Raw genomic sequence first — 17,089 nt, forward strand, 5'->3', positions numbered from 1 at the left:
CAGTTATGTGCAGCAATTTAAATGGAAACACCTTGTTATGAATGTACTGTATATGGTAATGTGATTTTATAATCAGACTTAGTGGCTTTTAAACTGGTGAGCCAAGCAGAAATTCTGTTGTACAGACATCAAATATTTAAGATTAAGTAACAATAATCCCATCTACTGAATCAGGACTAATACAGTAAGTAAATAAATAGGTCTTAATTTAATTGGGCATTATCCAAACAGTTTGGAACTATAAGGCAGAAAAGGATGGGGGCTGGGGGGACAGGGATTCACAACATTAGGAGTTTCACATGAACCCAAGATGTGGATTTGTAAAGTCTGGAGATTACGTCTAATAGGATCAGCACAGTCAAGGTTGTCAGCCTGTGCCGTCCTCCTCTCTTTCTCTCCAGATGAGAGGACAAACTCAGGTTTTGAAAAACCAACTATCTAATTCTCCTTTTACAGAACAAGGAAGTACTAGCTTGGAATATTTCCATAACACCCCCATTCACCCAACAAAACTTTTGCAGTTTAAAAATGCTTGCAGACATGCTTGTACAGTGTGAAACAAATGGAGATTTAAGAATGAAAATATTTTCATTTCTAAATATTTAAAGAGCTAGCAAAAAGTAATGGCTAAACAGTTTAAGCTAACATAGTTAGCTTAAAGCAAGCAATGCACTGTTAAAGTATACTTTTTCTTAAATTGAAAAATTTACTGTTGCTAAAAAATAACCAGTTATAATGAAAAATTATATGATTACCCATGAGTATTGATATACATTGCTAAAGGTAAGAGTTAAAGCACTGAAATAATAATGGATAAATGCAAACAATAACACTAGTTAGCTAATCATAATGGCTTAATAGTTGAAATTATCAGCTCCTTAAGGTGCTACACAGAGAAATTGACTCACCAATGAGTGCAGCCAGTGCAGGTTTAACAAAATATTAACAAGAGCAGAAGTTCTGTTTGTTCTCCTGGGTGTATACTCGCAGCTTAATTAGAGTTACCTACCAGCGCCATAATAGTTTAGTTATGCTCACTGATGCACTGTGGCAACAGAAACCCTTTATTAATAAGTCAAGGCTTTTAATTATTCCCCAGAAGGTCACAGCATTGGTCAGGATGAGCATAATGTAAATCACAATCTTTACTTTTCTACACATCAGATGGATGAGTTTCCACTAAGTCATCACAGTAAATCTATTGTTAAACCACTTGTTACACTGAACCTGCAGTGGAGCTCTTGGGACAGTTTTAATTTAATAAAGTGCATTTAGTGTAAAGTTAAAATCAGAAAATCATCTGATCAATCAATCAATCAATCAAACTCAAATTCACCAAAAACACAGACAACATAATGGTAATGTTTATTATTAATTCATTATTCAAGATATTATTACCTTGTAGAACTTATCAGTAACTAAAATGGTTTTCCCCTTACCCACTGTTGTATTTTTCTATCTAGAATAATGATCTTTTAAACTAAACTATTTAAATATTGTACTTTGTACCTATCCATTTGACTGTATCCCCAAGCCATGCTTAAACTTGGAAATTAATTTCCAACAAAGTAAAATCTAAATCATACACCATCTGGTTTTTCAGTATTGTTTTATTTCTTCAAAGTACATAAATGGAATAATAAATGAAATGCTAAAGTACAATCCTACATGGGGTATCACGTCATTTACACACATCAACAATGTGTGCAAAGTTTTTCACAAGGTTCTGTCCTTATCATGTAACAGTTATGTTTATTTTTAGCTTTTTGGGGCCTTTTTGCTTTTGTTTTTAATAGGAGAGTAAAGTCAGCAAGAAGGTAGGGGAGGAGAGTGAAGAGGGAAACAAGCAGGGGACACTCAAACCCAAGGTACTGGAGTGAGGATAATAGCCTTTGGTATATAGGTTGTTTCCTTAACCAGCTGAATTATAGTAGCATCAAAGTTAAGAAAAAAAAGGTTGCTTTCTTATTGAGAGCTGATGAGAGCGAGGAGACTGATATCACTAACAAACAGTTCGGGCAAAGTTGGGTCAACAATATGAGACGAAGGGACTTACTCAGTCTACCAGTACCTCTGTTTTTACTGACCCCTTTGTCAGTTATATAACCAAATATAAAACCACAAAATTACCAGGTTTTGGATTTGCTTTAATTAGATGTAAGTTTTGTACAGAAGCTGGGCTGTTTTCTCCTGTTTACAGTTTTCATGCTAAATATTTGGCTTCTGGATATTTACAATACAGATGTGAGATGGGTATCAATCTTCCTCTCACCCCCCGCTCCCTCAAGAAGTTCAAATTTCAATCTCTAATTTAGAATAATCTGAAAAACTCAGGGTTTTGTTTTGGTTTGATTTTTGATGACATTTAGTAGATTTAGGCCTCTTTGATGAGCAACACACCACACAGACGTGAAACAAAAAACACAGGACGACTTTTAGCAATATGTGGGCTGCACATGTCTCTAAAAACCCCTTTTCCAAACAGCTATCTCTGTTAACTGACAAATAAACTTGTGAGCCCTGCACTTCTGTCTCTTGGCTTAAGGGTTTAGTCTTTTGGACAAAAACATAATCGAAGATCATTATCTGCAAGTTGCAATCTGTCTTATATGATAGCATGGTGTGTGCAACAAAACACTGAGAGCATCTTCTGTAAAAGTTTTGCTGGCAGTTGTCTTTTTTTCCCGTTTGCATCTCTCTCTGTTTTTGTGCCCCCTGGTCTCTGTGGCAAACAAAGGATAAGGTCACCTTCTTTAATTAGGAAAAGCTAAATAGTTTTAGGGGTTTTAACTCTTTTGAGTAAAATAATGTAATCCCCTTAAGCAGGATTACCACACTGCTGTCAATCTTTGTTTGCCGTTAAGTGGCTATAGCACAAATATGTTATTGTTTGGGCTTTGTTAACCTCTTTGACTCGACACTTGCAGGAACCCGTTTTTAAAATTAACCTTGTTGACAAATCATTAAGCGCTTTTATTGGTTTTTAATGAGTGTATTAAATAATTTAAGTTGCTTTCAGTCGTGTGTCAGTTGGTGCATGACCTTTTCTTTTGGTCAATAAAGCAAATAATCTTGAAACTGAAGGGGACGTCTCTTCATTTTTGGCAACAATATCTTGACGCTTTGATTAAATATTAAGCTGCCATCTTGCAATCCCTGTCCTCACCAGAAATCTTGTAATTATGATTTTGTTGTACCTAAATCTGTGGGCCTAATCTTCCCTCTCTTTTTTTCCCCACAGACTGACATGAACATGACATCTGGAGGAGTGGAAAGATGGTTTTAAGATTTATGTAAGTAGGTTTAGAGCCAGCACCGACTCATGCACTTGTGACGGGGAGGAGTTAGGGAGGGTGTGGAGGCTGGTGCCCGCAGTGGTCGCACTGCCACCCCTAAATCCAGCAGGGCCAAATCCAACAGGACGTCCCCTCTATGACGTGCAGCGGGGGTGCCGCATGAGCAGGGGGTCTCAGAGCAGGCGCTACTTTAAAAGCCGGCTCCGAAGATGCTCCACAACCACCGAGCAAGATACCTGGGTGTTGTGCGCAAGTTTTCCAACGTCGCCCGACATTGAGCTACAACTTTATCAAAAAGGGTAATATTATCTGTGAAGACGTCAGAGTGTTTTTTTTTTTTTTTTACTTTTGGATATTTTTTCTGGACTTATCAACCAATGTGGCTTCTTGGATCAACTACCCAAGTAATGATGATGGATGAGCGCATGTCTCCCTCCGCACGCTGCGTCCAGAACCCGGGGAGCAACCCGTCCACGGTCCACAGCATAGAGGCTATACTGGGATTTAAAGAAGACACTATATTCCACAAGTCAGCCTCCTATAACGTGATGGAAAGAGTCCAGGTCAAAGACGCTGAGCGCAACGGGAATGGAATAGTGAGCCAAACGAAGAAAAACCATTACTCGGAAAGTTGTGACAGTAAGTAAATGCGGTTTTCTTCACATTTAGTCCCGCATCAGTCAATCTGAGTGCAAAAACAATATGCTGAAAATATGCAGACAACATGTGGTTTAGTTTGGAAAGTTGTTTAAACTCCAGATAAAGTAACACTTTGAATTCAGTTTTTACCCAGAAGGAAATCAAAATGTTATATTGGTGCAACTGTCTAAAATGTTATTTTCTTTTTTTAAAGGAGAGATACAAAAATACAAATGAAATAATGAATGTTTAAATAAATACATTAAAAATTTTAAACAAATCTAAGAAAAAAAAATGTAAAATAACATTTTTAATAAAAGCCACACTGGAGTGGAAAAAGTGGAGTTACCATTTTATTTTGAAAAGCGAATTTTAACTCGGCTAAAACTTCCAGTCCCGGTGTTTGACTTCTTCCACCGCCTCCTCTCCTCACAGGTGTGTGTTGTGGCAGCAGCACCGGCGAAGCCTCCGTGTGCCCGGACTCACCGGACAGAGACGGCAAACTGTCCGACGACGAAAGCCACAAGAAGAAGCACCGACGGAACCGGACCACCTTCACCACCTTCCAGCTCCACGAACTAGAGAGAGCTTTCGACAAGTCCCACTACCCGGACGTGTACAGCAGAGAGGAGCTGGCCTTGAAAGTGAACCTGCCCGAGGTCCGCGTGCAGGTATGTCCCCGAACCACTTGTTTTATTTTATTGCAAGTACCTTTTATTACATCGAAGACCGTTAGGCCTGTAAGTCAAACCATAATGATGACGGTTCCTATGCTTACAAGGCTAAAGAAATTATTTAGATCTTTTTAGATTAAATTTAATATATTTATTATATATTTCTGAATATTTATATTATCTTTTAGAAATGTAGAGAAACGACGTGTTCGTTTGATTTGCAAAAAAAAAAAATACTTTTTGATGCCTATGATCGATATAGGATCATAAATATGACAAATATGATGGAATATTAAAACGATCATACATGCTTAATAAAAGTGACCACAGTGGATTTTTTTTTTTAAATCTAAGAGGAAATGCTTATTTATTTGTTTGAATTGTAACCAAGCAAAATAGGAATCAAATTTATAAAATTAAACAAATAAATTAATAAATAAATGTTGAACTTGTCTTTATGTTTTTTTAAACATTTGAAAGAAATTTGAAAAATGGAATTTGAATCCATTTCTAAATCAGTTTCACTTTATTGTTTGTGCAGCGACACAGCTCATGCAAAGTGCTGGAATCAAAAAGTTCCCACTATATTTAATTCCTTTCTTCTGCATTCATGTTCAAATGCTTTCCTGCAATATTTTATTTCACATTCTAAATTATTGAGGTTACAGTTTACATTTATGACTGATTTTGGGCCTAAAAGTTGTATTTTTCTGCATTTCTACTGGCTGCTGGATCGATTCATAGACCTCATTCCTTTTTCGGGTATAAATCAAACTTTTAGGGAAATGTTTTATCAAGATAGACAGATGATTAAAAAAAATCTTTATATTTTCAGGTTTGGTTCCAAAACCGGCGAGCCAAGTGGCGTCGACAGGAGAAGCTGGAGGTGAGCTCCATCAAGCTTCAGGACACCCCTTCCTCGTCTTTGCTCTCTTTCAGTCGTTCTCCCACCAGCTCTCTGGGCTCCGGGCTGCAGCTGGAGCCCTGGCTCTCCACCCCGATCACCACCTCCACTTCGCTGCAGTCGCTCTCGGGCTTCGTCAGCAACTCGCAAGGCCTCCCAGGCACTTACACGCCTTCTCCTCCTCCGCCCATGCCCTCTTCCTTGCCATCATCCTTCCTCAACTCCCCAGCCCTGGGACACAGCTCTCACCTGCCTCACATCAGCTCTATGTGCCTGCCGCCCCCGGCATACCAGTGCTCAGCTGATCCGAGGAACTCCAGTATTGCTTCACTGAGGATGAAGGCTAAGGAGCACATTCAGTCTATTGGGAAGACATGGTGATGCTGGGTGGACTTTAAGACCCCTGAACACATCATGATGAATCTTTTTGGAGAAATCTGGCTTCATTTTCATGATGGGATTGTATTTTTTTTTTTTTTAAAGACTGACAACTCGAGCTGCCCTTTGGAATTCAAAACATCCACACATACAACTTTGTGGAAAAATTGTGACACTTTATGTGAAATTCCTGTAAATATGAAGCCGTCTCTTCTCCTTTGTCTTCACTGTAAATTGTTTCATTGTATCAGCCAGCCCAGTCCGCATCTCATCCAGTGTTACTGCCAATAGAACAAGTACAGAGCCTACTGAAAACTCACCAATGCCTGTTTATGCTTCCTCTTGTAAATGGATAAAAGGAGCATTTTAAATCTTTACTTGTTTCTGAGTCTGAATCATAAAATAAATGTATCAAATGGGATTACTTTCCTTATGCAATAAATTGTTTGTGTACAAATACATTAACAAATTTACGATTTCTCCCGTTTTCATGCATAATTTGAGATGTCTGACAGAATGAAATGATGGTAGATTAAGTTTCCATCAGGAAATGCATTCATTACCTGCAGAGGTGTCTTCAGTATCACACTTGTGTAAAGATAAAAAACTCTTAACATTTCCATATAACATGTGCAAAATTAGCCCGGTACAGCGGTGAAAGGTCAGTAGACCCAGGGAGCTGCATTATTTAAATAAAAAACATTCCTGCTGTGAATCTAAGTATAAAGATTCATGCTTCTGAATTATTAAAAAAAAAAAAAAACATATGGCAGGTTTGTTACATGCAACAGGCTTAAACTTGCCCACTTTCTCTCTCCGTTTAGGAGAATGAGTCCCTCAACCCACTTATTTCCTCCTCATTAACTCCTGTAAACTTTATCCCATTCGCTCCTGGGATTAAACCCATAATGGGGGTGAAAGTGGCTTGTACTTCTATTGTTTGCCAATCATCCTTAACAAATGAGTGAAAAAGAAGCAGAGTGAAAACTTTCCTCTGGCTTTAAGAGAAAACTGTGTGTGTGTGTGTGTGTGTGTGTGTGTGTGTGTGTGTGTGTGTGTGTGTGTGTGTGTGTGTGTGTGTGAACCAAATTGCTGCAATTAGCACTTCCTTCTGTCTGCAACTCCAGAGGGATGATAATTATCATTAAACTACCCAAAACACACTCACACGAACACACACAAACACACACAAACACGCGCAGACGGCTGGTATCTCTGCGTTTTTGTGCTTGTGCGTTTTTTCCTTCTAATGAGAAAGTGTGATCATCCATTTTCGTCTGCAGTGGTGATTATGTCAACATTTTACAATCCACCTGATTATTTGCTGGAAATGAAAGCACTCTTAGATTGACGCTGTGCGACATCTAGTGGTACAAACTGGTTACTGTACTGGTGAAGTAAATCTCAAAAGCGCTAACAATTTTAGAAAAAAAGAAAAAAAAACGGCAAAGGACACTTCTGACATGCAAAGCATGCTTTGACATCCACAGTGCAGTTATCACAATGCCCATTTTATTTCAGATTCTCATCTTATGTAACACAACCTTGTCAGATCGTTGAGCAATCAAAACGCTGCATGATATGCATACAGGAAACCAAAATTAGTGATGAAACAAACAATCTGTTACAGCAGAATAAAATATACAGTGTGGACATGTGATTATAGAGTACTTTAAGTTGATAATGATGATTGTTTTTAAAAAACAGAAATTCATCCTGCATTCAGGTGGAGTCACTGTCTTGCAGTTTCAAAGCCAGAAGAAGCAGGTCTGACATCTATAAAGTAGTAATTACATTGGAAATGTACACATGATTAGACGTAACATTGGATCACTTGATAATTGAGGATTTGTTCCACACACATACCTCTGCCAGATATTTTTCTCTGTCCTCTTCTCTCCAGTGGCGCTGAAGCAGCCTGTCTGCAGTTTGAGGCATCATCTGATTTGGATTCTCTGGTTCCATGAGAGCCTGCATTAGATGCTGTGTGAGCCGGGCTGGTTTTAGGACTGTCAGGTAGTCCCTGTCAGGGTTTACCTCCTGCTCCTCCTCTATGCTCTTCTTTCCCATCAAGTGACCTGGGAAGTCGGAAATAAAAGGTAGCATTCTGAAGAATCTATTCTAGAGCATCTTCTGAAATTACACTGCAATCAAGTGTAGATGTGTGCAAAGCATTTTTTTTCTCACTGCAAAGTGCTCATTCCGCCTGGCGTAACTTATACTATGTGTGTGTGTGTGTATATATATATATATCAGCAGAGAATGACTAAAAACATACTTATTTATAACAACAGAAAACAAATGAATGATTTGATGTGACCCAGGGTTATTACAATTGTAATAAATAGGCTATTATTGTTATGAGTATTTGTTTCAAAGAGTGAACAGTCCTGCGAACCTTAGCATAGAACAAAAAGTAATATTAACTTGCCTGCACGAAATATTTTTTTAGCAGATTGTGTGACGGTTTCCTTACCTACTGCCCAGTGATTGCCTCGTGGATACATTTTCCCAACAACTGCTGCAGGGCTCTCTGAGCAGTTCAAAATACACGGTACAGTAGCCAGAATAATAAGGACTGGCCACACGGGTCTGCAAGTCCATGAATACCATAAGCACTCTCCGCCCATGTTGTCGGAAAATATAAACGTAAATATAAACAAAAACAAAACACCCAGCGTATGTTAGTCCTTAAGTTACAGTTAATCGGCTTGATCTATCTTTAGAAGATCTCCACCATACTCGTTTTTTATTCGCATGAGCCGATAAGTTTGGAAACAGCTGTCCAGTTGCAAACCTGCTGAGGTTCCACTCCCGGCGCCTTTGATAGGAATGGCTAACGGTTCAAAGTTAAATGCCCCTCCTGACACAGCCGTACGTCAGTGGGTGTCTTAAGTAGCCCGACGCTGGTGCCAAAATGAGCAAGTGATGATGACAAATTATCATCTATACTCTGTAATTATCGATCGCTATTGTTTGCCCAGAGATTGCTGGGTGATTGCAGAAGATGTCAACGTCATTTCACGCGGATGGACGAGACCTCAGTAATTGCCTCTGTCTCAATAAGCATGTGAGGAAAAGCTGTGACTGAAGAACTCTTCGGGTCATTTACATGTACATTACACTATATAAAAAAAATAATACTAACAAAATGAAATAGGGAGGTTTTCACGTAAAAGAAATAAGTCATTTCCACTGAGTGGCTCATTTTAGGGAAAATCCATATTTTTATGTGTTTTATTTAAATGATACATCACAACTGATCTGTTGGAGTTACTTGTACTTCATATGCAGGTTTGGAAATGCATTGTATGCAAGCTGAAATCTTGATCCAAAGAAGCAGATAGTAGCAGAAAAAAAGCCTGAATATGAAAATCATTAGGCCTTTGCCCAAAACACTTTTCATGACTGTGATGATAATAATGGACAGTTCTTAGAAATCAGTGTAAAATTGAATTAAACTCACTTTTTCTGCTTAAAACAACGCTTCATGGGTGAAATCGTTTGCTCAGATTCTGTCAAACCGAGTGAAATTAAACATTCATAAGCAAGCAATATTTCACATGCAAAGGTCTGCCTATAAACTGTTAAGAGGAATTAAATGTTCCCCGCTGGTGTCCTTTGTGCACGTCTGAAAAACTGATTAGTTGAAATGTTGTCTTTAAGGGGACATGAAACAACAATGGAGTGTACCACGAAGACGAAGAAGTCCAAATAAGCATAAACATCAGAGAATAAATGCACAAACGTTGGCTCCAAAGCACAGTTTTCAATGTTTTAACACTTGGTTACGCTCCACTACAAAGAAGTCCTTGTATGTTATAAAGAAGCAACGGCACAAATATGAATAAGAGTATTCCATATTACTGTTTGATTCACATGTTTTTGGTGCTACTGCCAAGTGACAGCAGGCGTGGGTAAATCACACACTCTGAAAAGTTTCTGCCACGTTAGTGGGACATTTTCCACTTAGCAAGCGTTGGAGGACTTCTGCAGGTACGTTCACCCTCAAAGTTCAGTCCTCATAACATAAAAGTGATTTCCTTTCTGTGATTGGTAACTTTCACACGCATATGACCTCAAATGCACATGTGAACATGTCACATGTCACAGTACAGTCAAAATACATGGGCTGTGAAAAATCATTGGTTGCCCAGTTGCCCACTGCACTGCATTTGTTATTATTTATTTATTTATTTGGTCTTGCAAGCCAAATGCAGGTACTTGCAGCAGGCAACTTTTGATCAAAGGGTGACGCAACATGTTGCCCGGGTAGCAGCCGGTCTTCAAAGGTTGTCCAGTGCCTGTGTTGCTTTGCAGTTAAAGTGCAGTTGAATTCTTGCAGTAAATACTTTGCTATTTGTGGAGCAATTTCTAAATTTCTGTTTTAAATCTACACATTTCTCACTGGTCTCTGAATGTCAGCAATTAATGTGAATTTCTGTGTAGGAGGGCAACAATTCTGCAACAGAAAACAACAGATTTGCAATATCCCCTTATTTATCACAGTTACTCGCCATATTATCACAGACACCATGTAACTGCCAACATGGCATTATTCAAGTCAGAAAATTATAGCAGGCTGATTTCATCTTATCATCATCTTTAAAGTGACCAAAGCAACTTGCAAGTGACTGCAAGTGGTTGCAGACCTGCTCTTTGTTACAACAACCAAAGGCATTTACATTGCAAGTTCATTGTTACTGTAGCCTCACTTAGCCAAGCGTGTTAAGGCTCCAGCATACCACCTTTATTGCTACCCTTTGCAGATGCAGATCTATACGTTGCAGTTGTCTGCTGGAATGCGCTATTGTTTTCTTGGAGGACAACACATCTCTATGGGCTCTGCACTGTTTAAATTCCCAGAAACCTTCTCTCTGTATAAGAATGACATAAAAAGACACCATAAATCTGTATTTTCCAATATGGCAGCGTTCTTCAGACCTCAAGTATACAGTTATTACAATAACCCCAGAAAGCAGGATATTATGGTTAATAATATTTCTTACCTCAGAGAGCACTATTACTCGGGTAATAAAGTACATCACAGGTGAGAACTGTTATACACAGTTATATGTGTTATATACAGTCTATACAATGAGACTTGTTTGTTTTTTTTCAGAGTAAGAGAAACTGCCCCCTGCTGGTCATTAGAAAGAATGCATGCACACCGATTTCTCTTTTCAGAAAAGGAAACCTTTCTTCTTCTTTAATACACTATATGGATACTTATCAGTCAATGTTTTTATTTCTTTTGGCTAATAGGAAATGAGGATATTACTCTTACTTGTTTTCTTTAAATCTGTCTCCTGTAAGTCCCTGCAAGTATTGGCCCATAATAGATTATGCCAGTGGCTCCTACTCTGGGAGTTCTGCAGCACAAACTCCTAATAAAAAAAAAAGTTACTTCAAATAGTATATAGAACAATTTCTAAGTTGTGGCGGCATAAAATAAAAACATGCTTATGCAAAAAAAAAAAAAAAAAACCAGCTCAGAAAAAATAAATAATGGCTATCCATGACTCCTATTACCACCTGTAACCGAGGAAAACTCCTTATGTGTAGGGAGGGGTGTTTTTATTTGGTTACTGTTTGAAGATTCCCCCCCCCCCCCCCCCCCAATCTCTAGTGCTTCAAAACTGCATTTATTTAGACCTACAATATTAAATTACAGTTTTTACCAGATTAGGGTTGCTTGTTTGTAGTGATCTGTTATTTTGGTCAATACTCAGATCACAGTTATTTGACATATCACACACTTTTAAATTTTTTAAAAAAATTGTGAATTTAAAACCTGTTAAAAATATTATATTTTCAAGGGAATTTCCTTGAAATGTAAATACAATCCAAAAGTAAAGCAAAGGAATGTGCTGAAATGCAAATATAGGAATTATTTTCACAAGCAACTGGAGCCAAATACAGCAGCACAAAACGCACACTAACACAAGATTAGTGACTGTGTGCTAAAACATAGGAGGAAATCCTTCAACTTTTACTTCTTCCTTTTACACAACCACGAATTGTCTTCATGTTTTCTGCATGTTAACAATTTGTAACTATCGCTTTATTTTCAAATCACAGAAAATTATGCACACACATGAAATAAAACCAACGGCTCTTACAAGATGCCATGAATAAGAGTGATGAATATTTTGACACCTGTTGTGTGCTTACTTACATCTGCCATCTTGTTAATGAAGAGTCCAACTAATTTATTGGCACACTTTATTGCAGAGCACAGAAAGGTCAGCAGTGTGAATTAGGCAGTCCTCAAACACAGTGAGGCACCCACGTATGTACCCGTGTGAAATTCTCGTGCTTGACTGATCCCTTTCATGGCTTTATTGACATACAGATTGCTGGAGGTACAGAAATTATGAGGACAGATAAGGACTCCATGCAGGGAAATACAATTTTGTGTTGAAAAGACTAAGGGTTCCATCTGGATAAGTCCACACACAACCCAGCAGAAAATTCGAGTGCGTATGGCTCCTAATATCATATCCTCGTTCAAGAATGACCTTAACAAAGCAGGATGAGTCACCTATGTTTAAAGGGCAGCGACAGATAGGACACACAGTGCAGCGTCTTATCAAATATTTGTTGGTTTATTTTTATGGAAGACAACAAGCTCATGTAACAAAAAGAAAAATGTAAAAAAAAAAGACCAGGAATATGCAAGATGCAAGAAATACAAGGTTCAGTCGGAGGTTATTCATAAAGCCATAGTTTCATTTATCACTTGCACCTTTTTTTACTGTAACTGCTCACTTGGAACATTTTACCAACAAAAAAAGGAACAAGATGAAAAAAAAAAACATAATGAAATTACATTACCACCTAGTGAAAGTATGAACTTTGGATTACCCCACACTGAGAAGTGAAGGAGGTTTTCATTAACTCATTCAATGATTCACTAACACCTACTCATGTCTGATTGCCAGGATTTGATCACTTATACTAGAGGTCACTTTTTTTTCTTTCTTTTTTTTAAATTTTCAGCCTCATAATTAAACTTAAATGACTTCTCTGAAAGAATAATTGTCCACATCAATCAGCATTTTGTATTTGGAAGGTAATAATTATAGGTTGTGACTGAATAAAGTGAACTTTGAAAGTTTTACTAGTAATTTTCAAGCATAAAAGGCAATTCTTCACCATAGGTTGCCATACCCTACCATGTTTATCATAAAAAAAAAAAATCTTAACACGTTCAACTGTAAAGCTCTATATTGCGCTCCCTTTGTTGGGATTTTAAACAGCAGATGGCAGTGTGGGGTGAATTTACAGAAGACTAAAATTGTGATTGAACTAAGAGTTGCAATATAAGTATAATATGTGATGTCAAAAGGCATGAAACTGTTGATTTTACTTGTTTGATAAGTCTACAATCTAATTTTTGTTATTACTGTTATATAGTATTTTTTCAGCTTAGTATATAATTATTTTAATATGAGTTTTGAGCTGTGAGTATCATGTCATATGATGCATTAAGCAGTGTGATAGTGGTGTCACGAACACTGACGTTTAAAGGGTGGTCTTTTTGGCAGCGTTCATCAAAATGAACAGTTTGCTTTGTGTTTGTCACAGTTTTGAGTGTGAAATCTTTTCAGAAAGCCAAAAACACAATGTTACTTTCATTTTATTGCATAAGGAATCTACAGTGGGTTGTTTTGATACAAATGCCATGATGGCTTGCTCTAACTCATCAAATGAGTGAAAGAAGCTAATAATAATAGTAATAATTACAAATGAAAAATATTGGAAAGTTTTGGTTTAAATGAAGGCAAAAAACAATGAGAGAGAAAAAAAATCCCCGTCAGGAATAGATTTCATGTCTTCCCTTTCTTTGTAAATAGTTTCCGATTTACTCAGAATCAAACAGTAAGCAGCCTGAAAAAGTACTCATACATAAACAATTACTCCAACATTAACCAGTCTTTTTGTGTTCCCTTGAAGAGTAATGCATCATATTTCAAATGTACTTAGTGGTTCCTTATTACAAATTACACTGGTATTGTGTTACTAAAAGGTAGTATCTAGTAGTATTTATTTGTTCAACAAATAGCAGGTAATGATTACATTTAGGTCCATCCATTTTAGATCAATGATGTAAAATTGTTTCACCACAGTGGATTTTAAATCAAACAATCAATACATGATGGAAGTGCAGATTTTCAGGTTTAATTCAAGGGGTTTAACAAAAGGAATTAAAACCATTTTAATAGACCCCTATTTTTAGAGGCTGAAAATTAACTGGACAAAATAACATAATTGTAACCCTAAGGAACTGTTTTTAAAACTTGGAGGACAATCATTTGCGACTAGTCACTGACATTGACATCGTCAAATGTTCTGCTTCCTCCCTTGAGATGCTTTGCCAGGTCTTTACTGCAGCCACTTTCAGTTGCTGCTTGTTTGTGAGTCTTTCTGCATTCAGTTTTGTCTTCAGTAACTGAAAAGCAGCTGTACTGGGCTGAGATCAGACTGACTTGGCCAATGAAGATTCACATTTCTTTGCCTTGAGAAACTCTTGGGTTTCTGTTGTAGTTTGCTTTGACTCGTTATCCAGTTGCACTGTGAAGCACTGTCTGCTCAGTTTTGGGGCATTTGGCTGAATACACACATACATCCCTTTGACATAACACTGCCCCCATACATTATTCACTGTTTAATGAATGTACAAGTTAATCTTGATTTCATCTGTCCAAAGAATTTTTTTTCCACCCTGCAGACTCCGATCTTCCTGTTTTTTGGGTGTAACCATGGTTTGAGCCCTCTGTATTCCCATTCATGAATTTGATTCAGTTCAATAAAATGTTATTATGTAGCACTAATAGAGCGAAACCCCAACAATCAAACAACCCACTTTGAGCAAGCACTCGGTGACAGTGGGAAGGAAAAACGTCCTTTTAACAGGAAGAAACCTCCAGAAAAACCAGGCTCTGGGATGGACAGATTGTTCATTAAAATGATGAGAATCTTGTGTTCAAGTTCTTGACTGCCTTGAAGTTTTGTTATTTATATTTCTGTATTTCTGACTATTGTTTGATTATGTGAGTTTCCCTTTCATGTCCAGTCTGTTCTCACCTCTCTGTCATCTACTGCTGAAGTCTCTCTGCTCTCTGTGTTCTCCCTCCGTGGTTGCCTTGTTTCTCTGTCTTTTCATGTTAATAAATCTGTTGTCCTGGACCCTGTGTTTATCCCTTAATTTTCCTGTTATAATCTATGTTTTATCCTTTTGTCAGTCATATCTTCATGCCTGTTTGTCAAGTTGTCTTGGTCTGGACTCAGTGTGTGTTATTTCCTGTTTTATTTTGATAGTCTCCTGTCTCATGTGGGTGATGTTCAGTTTTGCTTCCCTTGTCTCGTCTGGTATAACACAGCGGATCCTCTCTGATCCCAGCCACCGCAGCCACAGACTTTTCACACTCCTGCCGTCCGGCAGGCGGTTTAGCAGCATTCAGACCCGCACTAGCAGACACAGAGATAGTTTCTACCCACAAGCCTCCAGGCTTTTGAACTGGTGACATTCTGCACACACCATTACACACTCACTACTCTGCACACTGTCACTTCAACAAATGCCACTTAAATGCTCATTGCACAGGTTTTTGCACAAACTGTAAATACCAACAATTGTCTTAAATTCTCTAAATATTTAATACTTTATTATTTTGTTTGTTCATTTTTTTCTTTATCATTGTTATTATTATTATTATTATTATTATTATTATTATTATTATTATTATTATTATTATTATTATTATTATTATTATTACTGTTCCTTTCTTGTTATTTTCTTCTTAAATATAACTGCACACTTTCTATATGCTCATGTAAAGCTGAGGAGCACAAGCCAAAGAATTTCATTATGGGTAAATGTGGCTACACTGTTTATCTGTATATGACAATATACGTGTATATATCGTCTGTGTCTCCCTCTATTCTTTCTCGTGTCCTCCCTCATGCTGTATGAGTTTTATGCCGTCTGCTTAGCCTTAAGTCAGTTTGTTCCTGTTCAGCTCACATATTGTTTTTGGTTTTTGGTTCCTGCACAGTTTTACCAGTGTTAAAACGAAGCTGCGGTTTTGAGTTACGTCAGTCTGCTAAGTCCTGCATCTGGGTCAACACTCTGTTTGCCAGACACCCATTGAAATGATAAAGGAACAGGCTACTCCTGAACATTAAACTGTGTGCCTTCTCCTGACCAAGTACTTCTTATGTATAACACACCTTGAATTTAAACATCTGCGCTTCACGATACGTGGGTGGCTGTAGCTCAGGTGGCAGAGCAGGTCAGCCACTAATCAGAAGGTCGGTGGTTCGATCCCAGGCTGCCTCCTGCATGCCAAATATCCTTGGGCAAGATACTAACCCCATGTTTGCCTACTGGTGGTGGTCAGAGGGCCTGGTGGCGCCTGTGTCTGGCAGCCTCGCCTCTGTCAGTGCGCCCCAGGGCAGCTGTGGCTACAATGTAGCTTGCCATCGCCAATGTATGGGTGAATGACTGAATGTAGTGTAAAGCGTTTTGGGGTCCTTAAGGACTAGAAAAGCGCTATACAAATGCAGGCCATTTACCATTTTACCATTTGATAGTTTGATTTAAAATCCACATGGTGGTGCGGAGAGCTAAAAATCACAACACTTGTGTTCAATAACTTATGGACCTAACTGTAAATATAAGCAATAAAGTATACTATCTACTAGGTTTACTGCTTCAGTTTTCTTCAGCACACATAAACAGTTGGTATTGCTGACATAATCATTAAATAATGAGACACTACTGAGTAACAACCATGTTTCACTAAATGATCCAGAAAAAATTAAGCAGATAAAAGAGTTCATCTAGAACTATGCATGAACAAATATTATCTATGATTCACTGAACATATCTTCCAGTTGGTTCTCCAGTTAAAAAAAAGAATAGAAAAGAAAAACACAGCATACTGCACAGTTTATATGGAAGTACTGAAGCACTCATTATCTACTAGGATGTCCTTTATTCTATTTTAGTTCCCAGTTGTACCTACTGTAAAGTGATACTGTAGTCAGATGTTTTTGTAGCTGCCACTTATAACAGTCTATATACTCTATATTATGTAACTCCATAATTACATGATAGAAATAAGAAAAAGTGTCAAACAAAACAGGAATACATTGTTGGCGTTTCTTCTGCCTCCCTTTAAAGCATTGGG

At 37.8% G+C, this 17,089-nt stretch overlaps 2 protein-coding genes across 2 annotated transcripts; one reads left to right on the forward strand and one right to left on the reverse strand.

Annotated features, from left to right (window-relative positions):
• Nucleotides 1-36: 36 nt before the first annotated feature.
• Nucleotides 37-6,951, forward strand: rax (retina and anterior neural fold homeobox). The gene is made up of 3 exons (XM_085168216.1): nt 37-3,935; nt 4,371-4,606; nt 5,445-6,951. The coding sequence occupies exons 1-3, from the start codon at nt 3,674-3,676 to the stop codon at nt 5,892-5,894; spliced, it is 948 nt and encodes a 315-aa protein (XP_085024342.1). The 5' UTR covers nt 37-3,673; the 3' UTR covers nt 5,895-6,951.
• Nucleotides 6,952-7,032: 81 nt separating this feature from the next.
• On the reverse strand, nt 7,033-9,123 carry grp (gastrin-releasing peptide). The gene is made up of 3 exons (XM_085168218.1): nt 8,368-9,123; nt 7,758-7,969; nt 7,033-7,667 (listed from the first exon to the last, which is right to left on the reverse strand). The coding sequence occupies exons 1-3, from the start codon at nt 8,519-8,521 to the stop codon at nt 7,614-7,616; spliced, it is 420 nt and encodes a 139-aa protein (XP_085024344.1). The 5' UTR covers nt 8,522-9,123; the 3' UTR covers nt 7,033-7,613.
• Between the last annotated feature and the right edge of the window lie 7,966 nt (nt 9,124-17,089).

The sequence above is a fragment of the Neolamprologus multifasciatus genome, chromosome 7 (assembly GCF_963576455.1).
Source record: "Neolamprologus multifasciatus chromosome 7, fNeoMul1.2, whole genome shotgun sequence".
Lineage (NCBI taxonomy): Eukaryota > Metazoa > Chordata > Actinopteri > Cichliformes > Cichlidae > Neolamprologus > Neolamprologus multifasciatus.

Bases quoted from the DNA above. Each gene is read 5' to 3' on its own strand.
- rax (XM_085168216.1), top strand. From the start codon at position 3,674: ATGTGGCTTCTTGGATCAACTACCCAAGTAATGATGATGGATGAGCGC. The intron at 3,936-4,370 runs GTAAGTAAATGC...CTCTCCTCACAG, and splicing joins TTACTCGGAAAGTTGTGACA to GTGTGTGTTGTGGCAGCAGC. The intron at 4,607-5,444 runs GTATGTCCCCGA...TTATATTTTCAG, and splicing joins TGCCCGAGGTCCGCGTGCAG to GTTTGGTTCCAAAACCGGCG.
- grp (XM_085168218.1), bottom strand. From the start codon at position 8,521: ATGGGCGGAGAGTGCTTATGGTATTCATGGACTTGCAGACCCGTGTGG. The intron at 7,970-8,367 runs GTAAGGAAACCG...CCGACTTCCCAG, and splicing joins AGGCAATCACTGGGCAGTAG to GTCACTTGATGGGAAAGAAG. The intron at 7,668-7,757 runs GTATGTGTGTGG...ACTACTTTATAG, and splicing joins GAGAAAAATATCTGGCAGAG to ATGTCAGACCTGCTTCTTCT.